The sequence below is a fragment of the Schistocerca serialis genome, chromosome 7 (genome assembly GCF_023864345.2).
Source record: "Schistocerca serialis cubense isolate TAMUIC-IGC-003099 chromosome 7, iqSchSeri2.2, whole genome shotgun sequence".
In the NCBI taxonomy this organism is placed as follows: domain Eukaryota; kingdom Metazoa; phylum Arthropoda; class Insecta; order Orthoptera; family Acrididae; genus Schistocerca; species Schistocerca serialis.
The window spans coordinates 193,549,849-193,568,580 of NC_064644.1; the positions used below are offsets into that span (position 1 = coordinate 193,549,849).

The window sequence follows — 18,732 nt, forward strand, 5'->3', positions numbered from 1 at the left end:
TCCGCTGCCTGAGCAACACCAACTGGGGTGCAGATCGCTCTACGCTGCAGCAGCTCTACAGAGCCCTTGTTCAGTATCGCCTTAACTACTGAATCTGGTTTACGTTTCGACGGCACCCTCAGAGTTGCGTTTACTTGACCAATGCATCACTGTGGCGTTCACCTAGCGACAGGAGCTTTTAGAACAAGTCCGGTGACCAATGTCCTGGTGGAAGCCGGAGTCCCTCCATCGAAGGTCAGGCGTGCACAACTTCTCGTCAGTTACATTGGACACATTCATAGTTCTCCTGCGCATCGAAATTACCGTCTTCTTTTCCCAGCCATGGCGGTTCATCTCCCGCATCTGCGGCCCAGGCCAGGGCTTACGATTGCAGTTCGTGTCCGGTCCCTTCTGTCTGAACTGGAGTCCCTCCCGTTACCATCTCTCCTCGAGGTCCATTCACGTACACCTCCTTGGTGTACACCTAGGCAGCTGATTCTTCTGGACCTTTCGCATGACCTAAAGCACTCCGTTAACCCTGCGGCTCTCCACTATCACTTCCTCTCGATTCTCGGCATGTATCGTGGCCATGAAGTAGTTTACACCGACTGTCAAAAAAATGGTTCAAATGGCTCTGAGCACTATGGGACTCAACTGCTGTGGTCATAAGTCCCCTAGAACTTAGAACTACTTAAACCTAACTAACCTAGGGACATCACACACATCCATGCTCAAGGCAGGATTCGCACCTGCGACCGTAGCGGTCGTGCGGTTCCAGACTGTAGCGCCTTCAACCGCTCGGCCACACACCGACTGTCGATGGCTGATGGTCACATTGGCTTTACGTATGTTCATGGAGGACATATTGAACAGCACTCCTTGCCAGATGGCTGCAATGTTCTCACTGCAGAGCTGGCGGCCATATCTAGTGCTCTTGAGCACATACGCGAGTCATTTCTCCTGTGGGCTGCTTAAGGAAGCAGCTTACAAGCTATCGACCAGTGCTGCCCTCGCCATCCTTTGCCAGCGTCCATCAGTGGTGTTTGTGTGGACCCAAGGAAACGTCGGAATCCCAGGCAACGAACTAGCTGACAGGCTGTCCAAACGGGCTATGCGGAAACCGCTTCTGGAGATGGGCATATCCGAAACTGACCTGCGTTCTGTCTTACGCCACAAGCGTTTTCGGCTTTGGGAGACGGAATGACATAACAGTACGCATAACAAACTCGTTAAGGAGACTACAAAGGTGTGTAAGTCTTCCATGCGGTTCTCTCGCAGGGAATCAGTCGACCTTGGCCAGCTCCACATTGGCCATACGTGTCCAACGCATGGTTACCTCCTCTGTCGCTAGGACCCACCTCGGTGTCGCTGTGGCTGACAAACGACGGTCGTCCACCTCTTGTTGGACAGCGCACTATTAGCAGCTCTGTGGTGGACTTTTAACTTTCTCAGCACCCTACCTTCGTTGTTGGGCGACAATGCCTCAACAGCAGTTTTAGTTGTACGTTTTATTCGTGAGGGTGGATTTTATCATTTGATCTAAGTTTAGCGCATGTCCTTTGTCCCTCTGTGTCCTCCACCCTAGTGCTTTTAGGGTGAAGGTTTCAATGCGTTGCACAGTGGCTGGCTTTTCTTTTTTATTCTCATTGTCAGTCAGCCATGGTAATATACTCTCTTGTTTTGATCTCTTCCACATGTCTCTTGCGTCTCTCTGTGGTTTTCTTGTCCATTTTAGTGTTTGTTGCCCTTCTGTCTATCTTGTGGTTTTCTCCTTTCTCCCAGCTGAGTCTTGTATGTCATGATTATTTTACTGTCACCCTTGTGGAATTATTTTAATGGGGATGAGGGACCGATGACCTAGCAGTTTGGCCCTTCCCCCCTCTTTTAAATCAAGCAACCAACCGAACTTAGCACCTTGCTGGCCAACATAGTGTTTGCCAAGCACGAAGACAAGCCGTAAAAGGTCTCGTCGTATGCGTGCATTATCTTGCTGAAACGTAAGACCAGAATGGCTTGCCATTGAGGGCAGCAAAACTGGGCGTAGAAAGAATATCGTCGGCGTTCCTCAATAAGAGTGTGGCAGATTACAACCAAAGGGGCCCTACTATGAAAAGAAATGGCGCCCCAGACCATCACTTGGTTGTCGGGCCTTATGGGGTTCGACAATCAGGTTGATATCCCACCTCTGTCTGGGGTGTCTCCAGACATATCTTCGGAGTGTACTCTCATTGGAGTGGAATTGTCTTCGGTGATGAGTCCCGCATCGAATTGAGGCAAAATGACCAGCGAAGGTGGCCTGGACAGTGCCATTTCTTTCCGTAGCAGGACCCCTTTGGTTGTCATCCGCGGCGGCATTAGAGCACACCAGTGCGTCGACGATATTGGTGACAAGGCATTCTGGGCTTACATTTCAGCAAGACAATGCTCAGACACACACGGTGAGAGTTTCTACTAATTGTCTTCCTGCCTTCCCAACCCTACCTTGGCCGGCAAGGTTGCCGGATCTCGGCCCAACTGAGAATGTTTGGAGCATCATGGGCAAGAACTTCCAACCAACTAGGGATTTTGACGCTCTAACGCTTTAATTGATCAGAATTTGGCTTAGAAATGGCTCAGTTAGACATTAAACAACCTTGTCAGTCAACGCCAAGCCGCATAACTGCTTGTATGGCTGTCAGGGGTGGACCAACGCGTTATTGACCTGTTCAATTTGTGAAGCTCTTTACCTTGAATAACAATTTATCTAATGGATTTAGTTAGAACTGATTGCAGGAAAGAAAACGAGACAGCATATTGTCACTGCAAAACGTTTTCTTTCTGTCGATTTTAACAGAAACATGTTGTTTTAAAAAGTTATTTAGGCTATATGCTTTCCAATGTCTTTTAGAATCTGTAGTAAACTGGTCAAGAACTTTTTCAGACGACTGGAAGCATATTACCGAAACCTGGTAGTCAAGGAAGGCAGGATTTGCTTACGATTGTGGACGGGGCCGTAATCAGTTACTATTGGTTCCCTTTTGCAATTACACACATTTATTTTAACACGGTACTTCCAGACTCAGCAACAAAACAATATATGACACGTTATTAATGAAGGAATAAACAACTGTGTAATTAATAGTGCTTTCAGTGCGTTACAATTTACCAAATGAGCATAACATATAGACACAGCAAATAACGATTTACAAACAAGCCAATATGACCCTAATTAGAATTTTAAGGCAAGTAACCACAGTCACGGCTGACGGCCTGTGACGCCAAGAACGGAAATTATAAAAAATTTAACAAACATGCTGTAAAACAGCAATGAAATCGCAGAGATTAATTTAAAAAGACAGGCAACTGATCACCGAACGGGTGAGACAAAATGATGGTAAACTTGGTAGCACAACCATTTAAACCTGCTGTAAAGCCAAGAATGACAATTATATAAAAATACAGCAAATAAAATAATACAACACAAGGGCCAATCACAGACTGTGTACCAGGAATCAACCTCTGAGTATTTCCGGCAAAAATTCATTTTCGTGAGCGATGAGATAGGCAGCCAAGAGTTGCATTCACTTCACAAGATGGTAACTTGGACTAGTGGCAGTCTAACGAATGACTAATGATAACCAAAGGCAAATATGTAAAAATACGCCAAAGCCGGAACCGGCGGTCTGGACTCCGCCCGCAGAATACTGTGCTTAGAGCGCCCGAAACAAGAAAAGAATCACTACCACCAGAGTAGAAGAATCGCCAACCAACCTACAATCAAGAAAGCTGTCAAAACTACACGCCTCACCGGACAGCAGCGGCAAGGTGAGGAAACGTACACTGCCGTTACATACACTAACCCGCACGGCAGGTAACTAGGGCTTTACCGGCCACGAGGCAGGAAAAATACTGCTGGTTGAACTTAACAAATAATAACAAACTGAATGCAATAAATAGTAATTAGAAGTCGAGGAAAGCAAATCAGATGCGCCTCCCCCAAGCACTTTTTTTTATGGGGCCAAACTACTGAGGTCATCGGTCCCTAAGCTTACACACTACTTAATCTAACTTAAAGTAACGTACGCTAAGGACAAAACACACAGCCATGCCCGAGGGAGGACTCGAACCTCCGACGGGGGGAGCCGCGCGGACCGTGACATGGCCCCCCAGACCGTACGGCTACCCCGCGCGACCCAAAGCACCCCACTGGCTGCTGTTCGCCTCGGTAACACTACGGGGAGCAACACGAACCAAAGTCACAGGAGAATCGCGAGATATCACAATGGTGGAGGTTTCTCTACTTGAATTCAAATGCACTCAAAGCTTGCAGGATCCGGTTTACGGCGAGGTCGTGCATCCTCGTGACCACAGGCCTTCGATCCGGCAGTCCATGCGCACCGCCCGCGGTCCGTGCGTGTTAACGTACTGCACGGACCTGGCTGCTCCTGAGTCCCCAACCGAACTCGCACTGACACGACATGGAACAACAACGACGTCGCCCAAAAGATAGGGCTACAGTTACTACACATCGATAACCGCCGCTGCTGACACTGGAGGAGACGCAAAGCTTGCGAAACCAAGTGGCGCCAGTCAACACGAAAAGAAGACAAACAACGCAACCGTGTCAGCTAAGCGATACGGTCTGGCTTCTAACAGAGGAGGGAAACCTACAAACAGCACCAACGCGAACCGCAGCACGGCTCAGTTACTATAAATCACACTTCTTTCACGAATTCTTGTATCTGTTTTGAGAATTTCAGTAGAGTTGCACGCTTTTACTCTGTCGAAAACTTTTTATTGAGCGAAAAATCCTATGACGATGTCTCAGATCTTGCTTCCATAATTAAGTGCAACATCAGAACTTCCTCCAGTGTTCTGTAAGCTAATTTATCATCTAACAGAGCTTTAAATTTATTTTTATTGATTTGTATATTATTCTGGTCAAGAACTCGGGCGAGTTACATGTGGTGTTGATTGCGCAATAGCTCTCCCATTTTTATTCGCTTTCTATCTTCGGGATTGTGTGAAGGGTATTCTTCCGAAAACCCACTGGTGTGTTTTGAGTATCTTGTGCCTTCCGACTCTTGGCCAGTCGTTGGACAATTCTGATGTGACTCAGTTTTCATAATCTTGGCACGCTCTTATTTAAAGCTCGAAGTGTGACTCTTTCTTCCTGACGTGTAACATTTGTACACCAGTAGAGTAAGGCGGAGTGAACGCGCTGTGCAGGCGATCAACTTCGACTCCCCGCGCGGCGGCATCAGCCTGGTGACGGAGAAGGGCGCGCTCACCACCAGCCGGCTGCTCATCCAGAGGGCCACGGCGGCGGACTCCGGCCGCTACACGTGCGCCCCCTCCAACACCGCAGCCGCCACCGTCCGCGTCCACATACTCGATGGTACGTCGCGCCGCTCACAACGCTTCCGCTAGCCTCGCCATAGTTTCTCTTTAGTCCAAAACGGCGGCTAGCGTCACTGACTCACTGACACTGCCAAATCTTATGTCTATTCCAATCGGTTGTTACGTGTCAGTTTGGTCTGAGCGTTAATGATCCGCTAATGAATCGCGATTACCTTGCAGGACTTCAGTTGAAACTTCCGGGCTGAGACGCCGTGGTCGATGTATAAAACTTCCACCTAACGTTTCGTCTCCATCTGAGGGAGACATCTTCCGAGGTCGTCCGGCTACTGCCACTGAGGCTCCAGGTACTCTCGCATTTACAGAGCGCATAGAGGGCACCACCATTCGCCACGTGATGCCAACGGTATCCCTATCTTTGGAAGGCGTCATCATCCTCGATTAAGAGTAATCGATTGTTACTCTGCTGGCGCAACGTCGACATCCATATTTTGTCTAACTTTAAACCTTCCTTTTTTCTATTAAAATTGTTATGGTGTTTGTGAATCTCTATTGCTTCTCTATAGTTGCGCGCATGATAATGGGATGTTCGTGCTAAAACGATGGTCTCATTAAATTTAATTTCAAGGGTCCCATCTCGAAAAACATGCTCAGCTACGGCCGATTTTTCGATGTGTCCTAAGCGACAGTTTCTTTTATGTTCGGCTAAGCGGGTGTTTACACTTCTTTTCGTTGTACCACAACTGCACGGAATTTTGTATATACCAGGTGTTGCTAGGGGGTGTCGGGCGTCTTTTGCAGTTTTTAAATATTCCTTAACTTTCTTGGTGGCCTGAAGATTGTTTCGATCCCATACTTGGCCAGAACTTTCCAGATACGGTCCGTGACTTTATTAATAAACGATAGGAAAACTTTTACAGTAGGTGACCGTTGTTCCTCCGGACTTCTGGCTTCTTTTCTTCTTCGATGGAGGGCTCGATCAATTTCCTTACTGGTATATCCGTTTTTTATGAAGGCTGACAGTAAGTGATTTAGTTCATCTTGTAAGTAAGCCGGCTCGCAGATTTTGTTGGCTCTGTCCATCAAGGTTTTCATGACACCTCTTTTTTGCTTAGGATGATGGTTAGATTCCTCGTGGAGGTATCGATCCTTGTGAGTGTTCTTGCAGGACTGTTGAGTGGACAGCAGGTGCTATGAACCAGTTCCTCGGCACTCTCAGAAGCAAAAAGGCAACGGTAACAATAACAGGTATATTTAGAAGAATTGATACAGTCAGTGTAGACAACGTCCCAATGGTGTGAGCTGACCACAGCAGAAAAAGGCGGCACGTGACGGCTGCCGTAGCAGCTTCACTCACGTACGGACTGGCCCTCACCGACTTGATTCGTATAGGCAGGGAGTATGAGACACAACGACGACTTCAACATATCTGAAAAAGATGGCACATCTCTCAACCGTTTTCGAGTAAATCGAGTCTGAAAACTTGAAACGTACTTGTATACTTTGTAGGATCGCTATCATTCAAGGAATCTGCAGCTGAGCGGGAAGCGCTTAGTTTCATATGCGCGAGGTCTCTGGATCGTATCTTGCTGGAGGCACACAAATTTTTTGTGTGCTATCTGCACCAGTATTCGGTGATATGCTTCGATATTTGTGGTACACCGCGAAATGTTGTGATTACTGAGAACCGATTATGTATGTAAATCCCGTTTGTTTTGCTATGGTCTTATTGGAAAAACAATCCACATGGAAAACTTCGGCGTTCATTCCATCTCTTGTATATGGCAATAATTATTGTTTTCGTCTGGAACCGCGCGACCGCTACGGTCGCAGGTTCGAATCCTGCCTCGGGCGTGGATGTGTGTGATGTCCTTAGGTCAGTTAGGTTTAAGTAGTTCTAAGTTCTAGGGGACTGATGACCTGAGAAGTTAAGTCCCATAGTGCTCAGAGCCATTTGAACCATTTTGAAATTACTGTTTTCCATGATTCTACATCTACATCTACATCTACATTGATACTCCGCAAGCCACCCAACGGTGTGTGGCGGAGGGCACTTTACGTGCCACTGTCATTACCTCCCTTTCCTGTTCCAGTCGCGTATGGTTCGCGGGAAGAACGACTGTCTGAAAGCCTCCGTGCGCGCTCTAATCTCTCTAATTTTACATTCGTGATCTACTCGGGAGGTATAAGTAGGGGGAAGCAATATATTCGATACCTCATCCGGAAACGCACCCTCTCGAAACCTGGCGAGCAAGCTACACCGCGATGCAGAGCGCCTCTCTTGCAGAGTCTGCCACTTGAGTTTATTAAACATCTCCGTAACGCTATCACGGTTACCAAATAACCCGGTGACGAAACGCGCCGCTCTTCTTTGGATCTTCTCTATCTCCTCCGTCAACCCGACCTGGTACGGATCCCACACTGATGAGCAATACTCAAGTATAGGTCGAACGAGCGTTTTGTAAGCCACCTCCTTTGTTGATGGACTACATTTTCTAAGCACTCTCCCAATGAATCTCAACCTGGTACCCGCCTTACCAACAATTAATTTTATATGATCATTCCACTTCAAATCGTTCTGTACGCACACTCCCAGATATTTTACAGAAGTAACTGCTACCAGTGTTTGTCCCGCTATCATATAATCATACAATAAAGGACCCTTCTTTCTATGTATTCGCAATACATTACATTTGTCTATGTTAAGGGTCAGTTGCCACTCCCTGCACCAAGTGCCTATCCGCTGCAGATCTTCCTGTATTTCGCTACAATTTTCTAATGCAGCAACTTCTCTGTATACTACAGCATCATCCGCGAAAAGCCGCATGGAACTTCCGACACTATCTACTATCTACAGTCAGACGATCAGCATCATCCTGATTCGTCCAGTTCTCTATAGGTTATATATTATACTTGTCTCAAATGTAGATACAGTAAGATAAATAAAATAGATATACTTATTTCGGAGATCTCGTGCATCCTTTTTTTTATTTTCCAATCTCCTCAGGGAAAAACATTTTCTCTGGCTAAAGATTATGAAAACAATAATAGTTCATTAAATAATCATAGTATACACAGTCATCTTAATGTGTTGTGAAGCCTACGTGACAATAAAAAAAACTGCCAGCAACGGGATTCCATCCACCGACTTTGCGCTTATGAAACTAGGTGCTTCATTGCTCAACTGCCGATTCCTTGAACGCTAGTGGTCCCACAAAGTATTTAAGGACGTCTAAAATTTTCAAACTCAGTTCCTCCCCAACCCCTCAATTCATTTTTATTACCTTTTTACAGTGTTTATGCTCGCTTCCCGCGCCCGGGTTCCCGGGTTCGATTCCCGGCGGGCTCAGGCATTTTCTCTGCCTCGTGATGACTGGTGATGTCCTTAGGTTAGTTATGTTTAAGTAGTTCTAAGTTCTAGATGACTGATGACCATAGCTGTTAAGTCCCATAGTGCTCAGAGCCATTTGAACCATTTTTTACAATGTTTATGATAAACTACTCATTTTTGAAGACATCTATTGTGTCAAAAATATTTCTACTAAAATTCTCCTCGAAGGTCATATGCCTGTTTGGAGCAATGTAACCGGTTGGTGACAGTCTGTCTGGAAGATTAAAAATCCGTTAGCCCATGAGTTTGGCATGGTCTTCAAATTAGATTTTAATTCATTTAAACCTTTCTTCTGTTTGGTTCAAGTGGCTCTGAGCACTATGGGACTTAACTTCTGAGGTCATCAGTCGCCTAGAACTTAGAACTACTTAAACCTAACTAACCTAAGGACATCACACACATCCATGCCCGAGGCAGGATTCGTACCTTCGACCGTAGCGGTCGCGCGGTTCCAGACTGTAGCGCCTAGAACCGCTCGTCCACTTCGGCCTGCCCTTTCTTCTGTTTCTCCTCAACTATTTACCTGTTATACATATAGAAATCTATATGTAGTACACACACACTAAGGTGATATAAGTCATGGGACAGCGATACGCAGGCATGTAGATGGCGGTCGTATCGCGTAAACAAGATATAAAAGGGCAGTGCATTGGCGGAGCTGTTATTCGTACTTAGGTGATTTAAGAGAAAAGGTTTCTGACGTGATTATGGCCGCATGACGGGAATTAAGACTTTGAACGCGGAACGGCGGTTGGAGCTACGCGCATTGAACATTCCATTTCGTAAATCATTAGGTAATTCCATATTCTGAGATCCGTAGTGTCAAAGGTTTGCCGACAATACTAAATTTCAATCATTACCTCTCACCACAGACAACGCAGTGGTCGACGGCCTTCACTTAACGATTGAGAGCAGCAGTATTTGCTTAGAGTTCTCTGTGTTAACAGATAAGCAACACAAAGTGAAATAACGGCAGAAAACAATGTAGGACGTACGGTGAACGTTTCCGTTAGAACAGTGGGGCGAAATCTGGCTTTAATTGGCTATAGCAGCAGACGACCGAGCGAGTGCCTTTGCTAACAGCACTAAATCACCTGCTGCGTCTGTTCTGGGCTCGTGACCATATCGGTTGGACCATAGAGGACTGGAAAACAGTGGCCTGGTCAGATGAGACACCATTTCAGTTGCTAAGAGCTGATGGCAGAGTTCGAGTCGGGCGCAGGCCCCACGAAGCGATGGACCCAAGTTGTCAATAAGGCACTGTGCAAGCTAGTGGCGGCTCCATAATGGTGTGGGCTATGTTTAGGCTACAGGTAATGGACTGGGCCCTCTGGATGTTCGGTTACTTGAAGATTATTGCAACCATTCTCGGACGTTATGTTCCCTAACAACGATGGAATTTTTAAGGGTGACAATGCGCCATGTCATTGGACCACAGTTGTTCTCGATTGGTTTGAAGAACATTCTGGACAGAGCGAGCAAATTATTTGGTCACCCAGATTTCCCGGCATGAATCCTATCTAACATTTCTGGGACATAGTCGAGAGGTAAGTTCCTGCACAATATCCTGCTTCAGGAACGCTCTGACAATTACGGTCTGTGTAGGGGCAGTATGGCTCAATATTTCTGCAGGGGACTTCCAACGATTGGTTGAGCCCATGACAAGTCGAGCTCCTGCACTACGCCGTCCAAAAGGAGATCCAACACGATGTTAGGAGGTATCCCAAGACTTTTGTCACAGTGTAGATGTTAGTAGTAACATCTCGAGAGAGAGACTGAAATTCCTTTTAAAACTGGCATTTATTGTTTCAGAACAGCTCTGATATACAGTTTTTTGTTGAGTATAAACCTTGATGTTTATATTGGGATCAAAACTATTTCTCATGAGAATTAAGAACCATTCTTGAATTAATCGAAAATTACTGTATTTATAATACATTTACAATCATCATATGTACAACATACACTTAAAACTAAAATACCATTTTATCTTCCCCATAAAAAAATCTTCGTCCGAACCGACCTCGGAAGGCCCAATGGTACTGACCGGACGCAGTGTCATCCTCAGCCTACGGGCGTCCATGGATGTGGGTATGGAGGGGCGTATGGTCAACACACCGCTCTCCCTGTTGTTGTCAGTTTTCGTGCTTGGAGCCGTTATTCTTCAGTCAAGTGCCTCCTCAATTTGACTCACAAGGGCTGAGTCCACCCCGCTTGCCTACAGCGCTCGGCAGACTGGACAGTCACCAATCCAAGTGTTAGCCAAGCCGACAGGGCTTAGCTTCAGTGATCTGTGAGAGAGAGATGAGTTTGATTTCCTTTAACCCCAGTTTCTGGGGTCCAAGATGTTCCTAGCCTAGCTGGACTTGTGGTTATACTCAACAGGAGTGGAGGCATGCTGCATCAATAATGGGAGGCAAACGAGAGCATATGATAGCATTGTTTGCCTGACCCACAGGTACATTACAGCGTTGAAATTTGATATCATTTAAGATGTCACCACCAGGATTCTTACCTTTTTTGTGTGTATAATCGGAATGATTTTTTTTCCTGCTTTGCAGTCGCCTCAGGAGACGAAATTGGCTGATTGAATATTCGTGGAAGAGTATTAAGATGATTGAATTGGTTGAACAGTTGAAAAACCACTCTGTCTACAGGACACAAGTGGCCCATAGGAACCATCCTACCGCTGTGTCATCCTCAGAGGAGGATGCGGATAGGAGGGGCGTGGGGTCAGCACAGCGCTCTCCCGGTCGTAATGACGGTATTCTTGACCGGAGGCGCTACTATTCGGTCGAGTAGCTCCTCAATTGGCATCACGAGGCTGAGTGCACCCCGAAAAATGGCAACAGCGCATGGCGGCCTGGATGGTCACCCATCCAAGTGCCGACCACGCCCGACAGCGCTTAACTGCGGTGATCTCACGGGAACCGGTGTATCCACTGGGGCAAGGCCATTGCCCGAACAGTTGCAAATCCGGCGACTTACCTTTACCAAAAAGGGCTGAAATGCATTCGGCAACCTCTCTGCCGAAGTAATCATCGATTTTCTCTGTTTTCTCAAGCAATGGGCATATCAGATTTTAAGAACGAACTAGAAAAAGTCCATGACTTTTTAGAGTTTTTTTTCTTTCAGTCTTTAAGTCACTTTTTTAGCACGTACAAACAGTATTTTATGAAAATGAATGGATAAGACGAGGGAAATCTTACATTTCTATCAATACGTACTTGTACAGCTTTCTGGTTAACTAGTTTCTTTACATTACGTTACTTAACATATTCTACGAAACGTGGCGTGGAATGTCAGAAGGTTGAACGTGGTAGGGAAGCTAGAAAGTCTGAGAAGGGAAACGCTAAGGCTCAATCTAGATACAGTGGGAGTCAGTGAAGTGAAATGGAAGGAAGACAAGGACTTCTGCTCATATGAGTATAGGGTAAAATCAACAGCAGCAGAAAATGGCATAACGAAGTAGGGTTCTTGACGAACAGGAAGGTAGGGCAGAGAGTGAATTACTGTGAGCAGTTTAATGATGGGGTTGTTCTCGTCAGAATAGACAGAAAACCAACACCGACAACGATAGTTCATGTATACATGGCTATGTCGCAAGCTGGAACTGAAGATGGAGGGATAGAGCAAGTATATGATGATATTGAACGGGTAATTCAGTACGTAAAGGTAGGTGAAAATATAATAGTCATGGGAGATTGGAATGCGGTTGTAGCGGAACGATTAGAAGAAGGGGTTACGGGAAAGTATGGGCTTGGTACTAGGAATGAGAGAGGAGAGAGACTAATTGAGTTCTGCAATACATTTCAGCTAGTAATAGCGAATACTCCGTTCAAGAATCGCAGGGAAAGGACGTATACTTCGAAAAGGCAGTTAGATAAGGGAAAATTTCAGTTACATTACATTATGGTCAGACAGAGATTCCGAAATTAGATGCTGGGCTGTAAGGCGAAGTCAGGTGCAGATATAGACTCAGATCACAACTTAATAATGATAAATAGTAGGCTGAAGTTACTGAGATTAGTCAGGAAGAAATAATACCAAAGAAGTGGGACCGGAAGTACTAACAAATGGAGAGAGACTTTTGAAATTCTGTAAGGCTATAGATACTGCGATAAGGAGTAGTTCAGTGGGCAGTTCAGTTGAAGAGGAACGGACATCTCTAAAAATGGCAATTACAGAAGTTGGAAAGAAAACAGTAGGTACAAAGAAGGTAACGGCAAAGAAACCATGGATAAGAGAAAAAATACTTCAACCGATCGAGGAAAGAAGGAAGTAAAAAAATGTTCAGGGAAATTCAGGAATACTGAAATGCAAGTCGCTGTGGAGTGAAATAAATAGGAAGCGCAGGGATGCTATGGCAAAATGGTGTATGAAAAACGTGAAGAAATCGAAAAGAAATGATAGTCGGAAGGACTGCCTCAGCATGCAGGAAAATGAAAACGTAAGCTTGCGAACTGTACTATGGTGCTGCTTCTCTTGGCGCGTGCGTCGTGTGCAACTGGCAACGCAGCAATCTCCCGCGTCTGGGCGGGCATGCGCGAGCCGCCAAGATAAAAGAATTGAACTATAGTATATCAAAAGCAGGCTAGAATTTGCAAAAAGGGCATTCCTCGCCAAGAGAAGTCCACTACTATCATACATGGACCTTAATTTGAGGAAGAAATTTCTGAGAATGCTTGTTTGGAGCACAGCATTATATGGTAGTAAAACATGGACTTCAAGAAACCTGGAACAGAAGAGAATCGAAACATGTGAGATGGGGTGCTACAGGATAACATAGAAAATTAGGTGGAAAGATACGGTAAAGAAATACATGAAAACACTTACAAGAACGGACAGTATGGTAGGACATTCGTAGAAACATCAAGAAATAACTTCTATGGGTTAGAGGGGCCTGCAGAGCGTAAAAACTGTAGAGGAAAACATAGATTGGAATGCATCCAGCAAATAATTGAGGATGTAGGTTGAAAGTGCTACTCCGAGGTGAAAAGATTGGCACAGGAGACGAATTTTTGGCCGGCCGTATCAGAGTCAGAGCAGTCACAAGATAATGTCTCAGAATAACAACACTTTTACATACGTTTTGTAGAAGAGTATGAGCCTGATCCTTCTGTTCCTTGTTCACATGTATCAAAGTTTCCAGCCTCTTCGTCGCTTTTGTTGTCACTCCTTCCGAAACATATACTGCAAATAAAATAGATGATAGGGTCTGGCATTACTCTTCTCTCAGTGCACAGAAACGAAATGAGAGTAAGAAGAAACAGTTACATAACGCAGCTAACTGAGGTCTCCTGCTCAGCTTTAATGCGTTCACCAGATGAAGTTGATTAGTGTGGACACGTGTAGGGAAAAACGCTAGCGACAGTGGTAGGGGAACGGTGAGTGGATGGAAGGCAGAACTTGCCGTTTTCATTGCTGGGCAATGTTGAACTCACAAGAAATTTCATCAGATTGAAAATATAGGAAATGTTCGCATGTACTTAATTAATTTTCTCATTTACGTAACTGACTAAGCAGTAAAAGCTGTAACAATTATGAATGTTATGCGACAGAATTAGTAAGAGGTATCCTAACAGTCGGCGATAATCAACAGCGCGGAAATGTCGCCAACCGCCAGTCGCCAGCTGGGAAGCATTAACATTTCAGTACCATTAGTGGGTCACGCACAATCGCCACCTCGCCACTCTCAAGAGAGACTGCAAACAACGCCGCGGAAATTGGTTAGAAAAGTGCAGACAGAACTGCCAATATTACTCCTGTAGCGTTACACAAGAGAAAAAAAAATGGTTCAAATGGCTCTGAGCACTATGGGACTTAACATCTGAGGTCGTCAGTCCCCTAGACTTAGAACTACTTAAACCTAACTAACCTAAGGACACCACACACATCCAAGCCCGAGGCAGGATTCGAACCTGCGACTGTAGCAGCAGCGCGGTTCCGGACTAAAGCGCCTAGAACCGCTCGGCCACAGAGGCTGGTTACACAAGAGACACTAGTTAGTTTGAGTAAGCAGTAAAGACCCGCTAAGCAGATCTAGCAGAACCGAAGACAGCTGACAACTCGGGAAGTGCAGAATCAATTCTATCATTGTCAATGGCGTCTAGAGCAGAGTCTCTCCTCGACGACATAAATACTACATCTTCAACAGCGTACACAACAGTAGGGTCGATGGCGTTCGTGTTATTCGCACTCAATTCTCTGGTTATGGTGAGTTTGTCCTAATGTTGATCTCGCTCTAGATGCCCTTTGCGACGTCCAGCGACCCGAAGCCACGGCTGATAGACTCCAGCATCCAGTACTGATGTCAGCATAGCCACCAGCCCTGACAACATGACTCTTGTCCAGGGCGGAAGCTGCCCTTAGCTTCAGTGCCACACGGTTCTGAAGGATTACTGTAATGATGGGCCAGTTTCAGAATTCAGCACGACCACATGGCATCCGACATACCGGTACACCTAAGGGGACAATGTGGGCATGGTCTGGGAGGGATTGAGAACCAGCAAATGGCGTGTGAATCAAAACACTCACATTGTTGTCACGCCATCTGCAAAAACAGAGCTACGTGTGAGGTGTGCCTACCACTCCAAGCTGATGCAGAGCTCCCAGCAGCCATGCGTCCGCTATTGGATCACAGGGTTCTTCTCAGCATTATGTAGCTGCCAGTCAGTGCAGAAGAAGTAGCAACGACATATATCTTCAGTATTAAATGACATTTTTTTGAATATTGTTTTATTGCGTCTAACGACGCCACGCAATTCTCGGGCCATGTTCTGGCGAATTAGTAGGGATTTTCAGCCCGGCAGAGGTTGGCACCTACATCATTAACAGAATCCTGTTCCAATTCTTACATCTCTAAAACTGTTCGTGTAACTTAATCCTAGCAATACCAAGGCATATTCCATAAAGCGAATTGTGAAGAGGGGTACTTTACGCCCACCCAAAAAATTAAAAGAGCACAACATTATTTAATTATTGTTGAGTTTTATTACCTACATACTCTTTAAAAAGGTACAGATGTTCAAGTTGGGTCCAGAACCTGAATATACCTTTTAGTACACTCTCAGCAATACCAACGCATTTTCAGTAATGTGTAATACTGACTTCATGTCCACCACAAAAAATTTAAAAATGTTGATTTCGTTCATTGACTTTTAATCTCATTACACATTTTCAAGAGACACTGATGTACAAGTAAGGCCATGAATATGGAATTACTGAATATGACATTAACTGATAAATTTAAAACATATATGCAGTCTGGAAGAAGAATTCTTTAAAACAGAAATATTAATTTCAAAATGTTAAAATATAAAAGTGAGAAGATCGCAATATTTTCAAAAGGTAGGCATAAAATACGCTCCCCCCACCTCCCCTTGGTATTGAGAGGGTTAAAATATTCACAAGACCTTTCTTGAGTAGAACTTTACTAGGGTTTTTGATATTTACAGCTCCCTTCCAAAAATGAACCATTCTGTGCAAAAAATAGAAAAAACTTACTTTTGGTGGTGGTGGTGGTGGGGGGGGGGGGACGAGTACACACCCTCCCTATGAGGAGGGACTTTTCTGTTTCTTACTACTACTACTACACTCAAATTCACGAAAAAGGTGGTGGCTCAGCAGGAAGTCAGGTGCGGGGTTTACCTGAGGTTGGACTGCCGATCATAAACCCCCGAAACGTACCATGGAGTAGGGTGATATCAGCCTGCAGTAGGGTCCCACCTGGAAGGCATCAGTTCAGCATCAGGACTAGGTGCGGCGCATAGACTGGCTGCAGGTAATTGTGGTTGAGACTGGGAGACCCACATGTAGTCGATGGCTGGTGCGGAATACTTCTCGGTAGGCATCAGTCGACGACAGATACTCTTGGGTGAAAGTGGCCAGCATTTATACTGGCTCGCCTCAGATTTTTTATGAACAAGGTTTCACTTCCTCTCTTGTACGAGACGTAGGCAACAGGTGGCGGGTCCTGGCGTGTTGTGACCATGCGCGCTTCAGTGCCGGAGTGCAGGCTTTCTTCATGACAACTCGGCACCTTTTTTGGCTCTGGCAGCAGAATGTGATAGGCAACCTGCTGGCAGTTAGCCACATGCTGTAGAGCCAGCTCGGAAGGCGTAACACAATGTTAATTGCAGTTTAAAAAGCTTGTAATGCGGCATTGTACAAACTTTTCCTGTTACAGAATGCTGACTGTTAGCTAACCGGACACCTATCATTATGTTACAGCAACATAAATTTCAGGCACAGTTTGTACCTTCATGTGTGTATTTTTGAAATGAAATAATTCAATGAAATCATTTAACATAAGCAAGGCCTACGAAGGTGTGGGCCAAGATTTATAATTAGTACTATCAGCGTTGCAATTACGTGACAAAATAGGCACAGAAAGTATTCTCTCTCTCTCTCTCTCTCTCTCTCTCTCTCTCTCTCTCTCTCTCTCTCTCTCACACACAAACACACACACACACACACACACACACACACACACACACACACACACACACACACACGCGCACACACACAACACAAACACAAACACAGTGCCACAAGCATAGTAATCCATGACATTAAACTGTTTCCTTCTACCTCTCAATATATTTCCACTTCTGATAACAACGAGCCACCAGCATCAAACAGCATTACTGACGAAATTGGCCTCTAGTAATCACTGACTCTTCATCTCCTTGCTCAGTAACAAGTAACATCGCATTGCTCTATGTAGCGCAGCACTGCGTGGAATCTTAACAATGAATATTGTCTTCAGTTCTATAAATTCACTATCTGCATTTCAGTTAACGGGCTCCGGAAAGGCTCAAAATCATGAAAAGTTCAATTTTTACTTTTTTGCGTTTTCTGAATCTGCAGACTATTACCTTTTAATAGATATATAATTTATTCAATTCCGAAGACTACACTATTTTTAAATTTTTTTTGAAATGTGTTCTACATGGGCGTGACCCACTGTGGCACTGTTAAACTGCTGTCAAATGGTGTTATTATTAACGTCCGTGTTCATCAGGTACATTTTAGTGATGTGAGATAAAGTATGTGTTGTGGCTAACCTGTGATGGTTCAATATATATCGCTGGTGTGATTGTCGATTGTTTCATGTTTATTTACTCTGTCGTTATCTCGAAAATATTGGTAATTAATTCTGTTTCTTGAGTCTCTGTTTTGTTGAAGTATAATAATGAGTAAAAGTAAAGTTATTAGAAATCCTCTGAAGGCTTTTAAGAAAAGGAGAAATGTTGGAAAGCCAAAGGTATGTGTTATTACTGTAAACAATAAAGACGATAACCAAGTGAGTGAACCTAACCTCTCAAGTACACCTGCCCATAGCAGTCAAAGTGGGAAAGAAAATACTTCACAGAAGAAGCTTGGTTCAATGAGTGAAAACTATGAATGTTTTATGGGCGAATCGGATGTGAATGAAATATTTGGTATGTCGGTTCTCAAAGGAATTTTTTCAAACTGTGTAAGATGTATTCATTGTAGTGAAGTTGGTCTGGAACTCTCCATAATAAAGCACGTAGGACTTGCTAGTGAAATACAACTGAAATGTGATAAGTGTTCATACATGACCACCTTTTGGAACAGTGTTGCAGTAACTGCAACTGACGAAAATGGTAGCAAAATCTACGAACACAACAACGAGCGATTCTTGCTTTAGACAAGGAACGCCTTCAGGCTGCAGACAGGGCTGTAAAGAGTCTAGAAATACAAGCAAGAGTAAACAGGAGGAGGAACAAGAGGAAGCTGGAGGAGGAGTTTGCAGAGGATGAAGATAATCCATCCTATGGAGCTGGAATGCACTAAAAAGTTAATCCAATCTTTGTCGCTCGATTCCCAAAACTTTTATTTTCTCATACTAATTACATGTTTTCTAAGGATCTTCCAAACATATTTGTTTCAAACTTTCAGTAAATGTTACACAGTACCTTCTGCATAATTTAACACAGCCTTTTTCCAAAAAACTGTATATTTTTGAATATATAAATAAAAAATTGCAAAAAAATGTT

At 44.6% G+C, this 18,732-nt stretch overlaps 1 protein-coding gene and 1 pseudogene across 1 annotated transcript in view; one reads left to right on the forward strand and one right to left on the reverse strand.

Moving 5' to 3' along the window:
- Positions 1 to 18,732, forward strand: part of LOC126412964 (zwei Ig domain protein zig-8-like) — a 361,088-nt gene that overhangs the window by 327,499 nt on the left and 14,857 nt on the right. Inside the window, exons 5-6 of the mRNA XM_050082856.1 lie at positions 5,188 to 5,356; positions 6,237 to 6,239. Of these exons, the coding sequence (XP_049938813.1) occupies positions 5,188 to 5,356; positions 6,237 to 6,239 (172 nt within the window). The remainder of the gene's footprint in view (positions 1 to 5,187; positions 5,357 to 6,236; positions 6,240 to 18,732) is intronic.
- On the reverse strand, positions 11,551 to 11,668 carry LOC126413512 (5S ribosomal RNA; annotated as a pseudogene).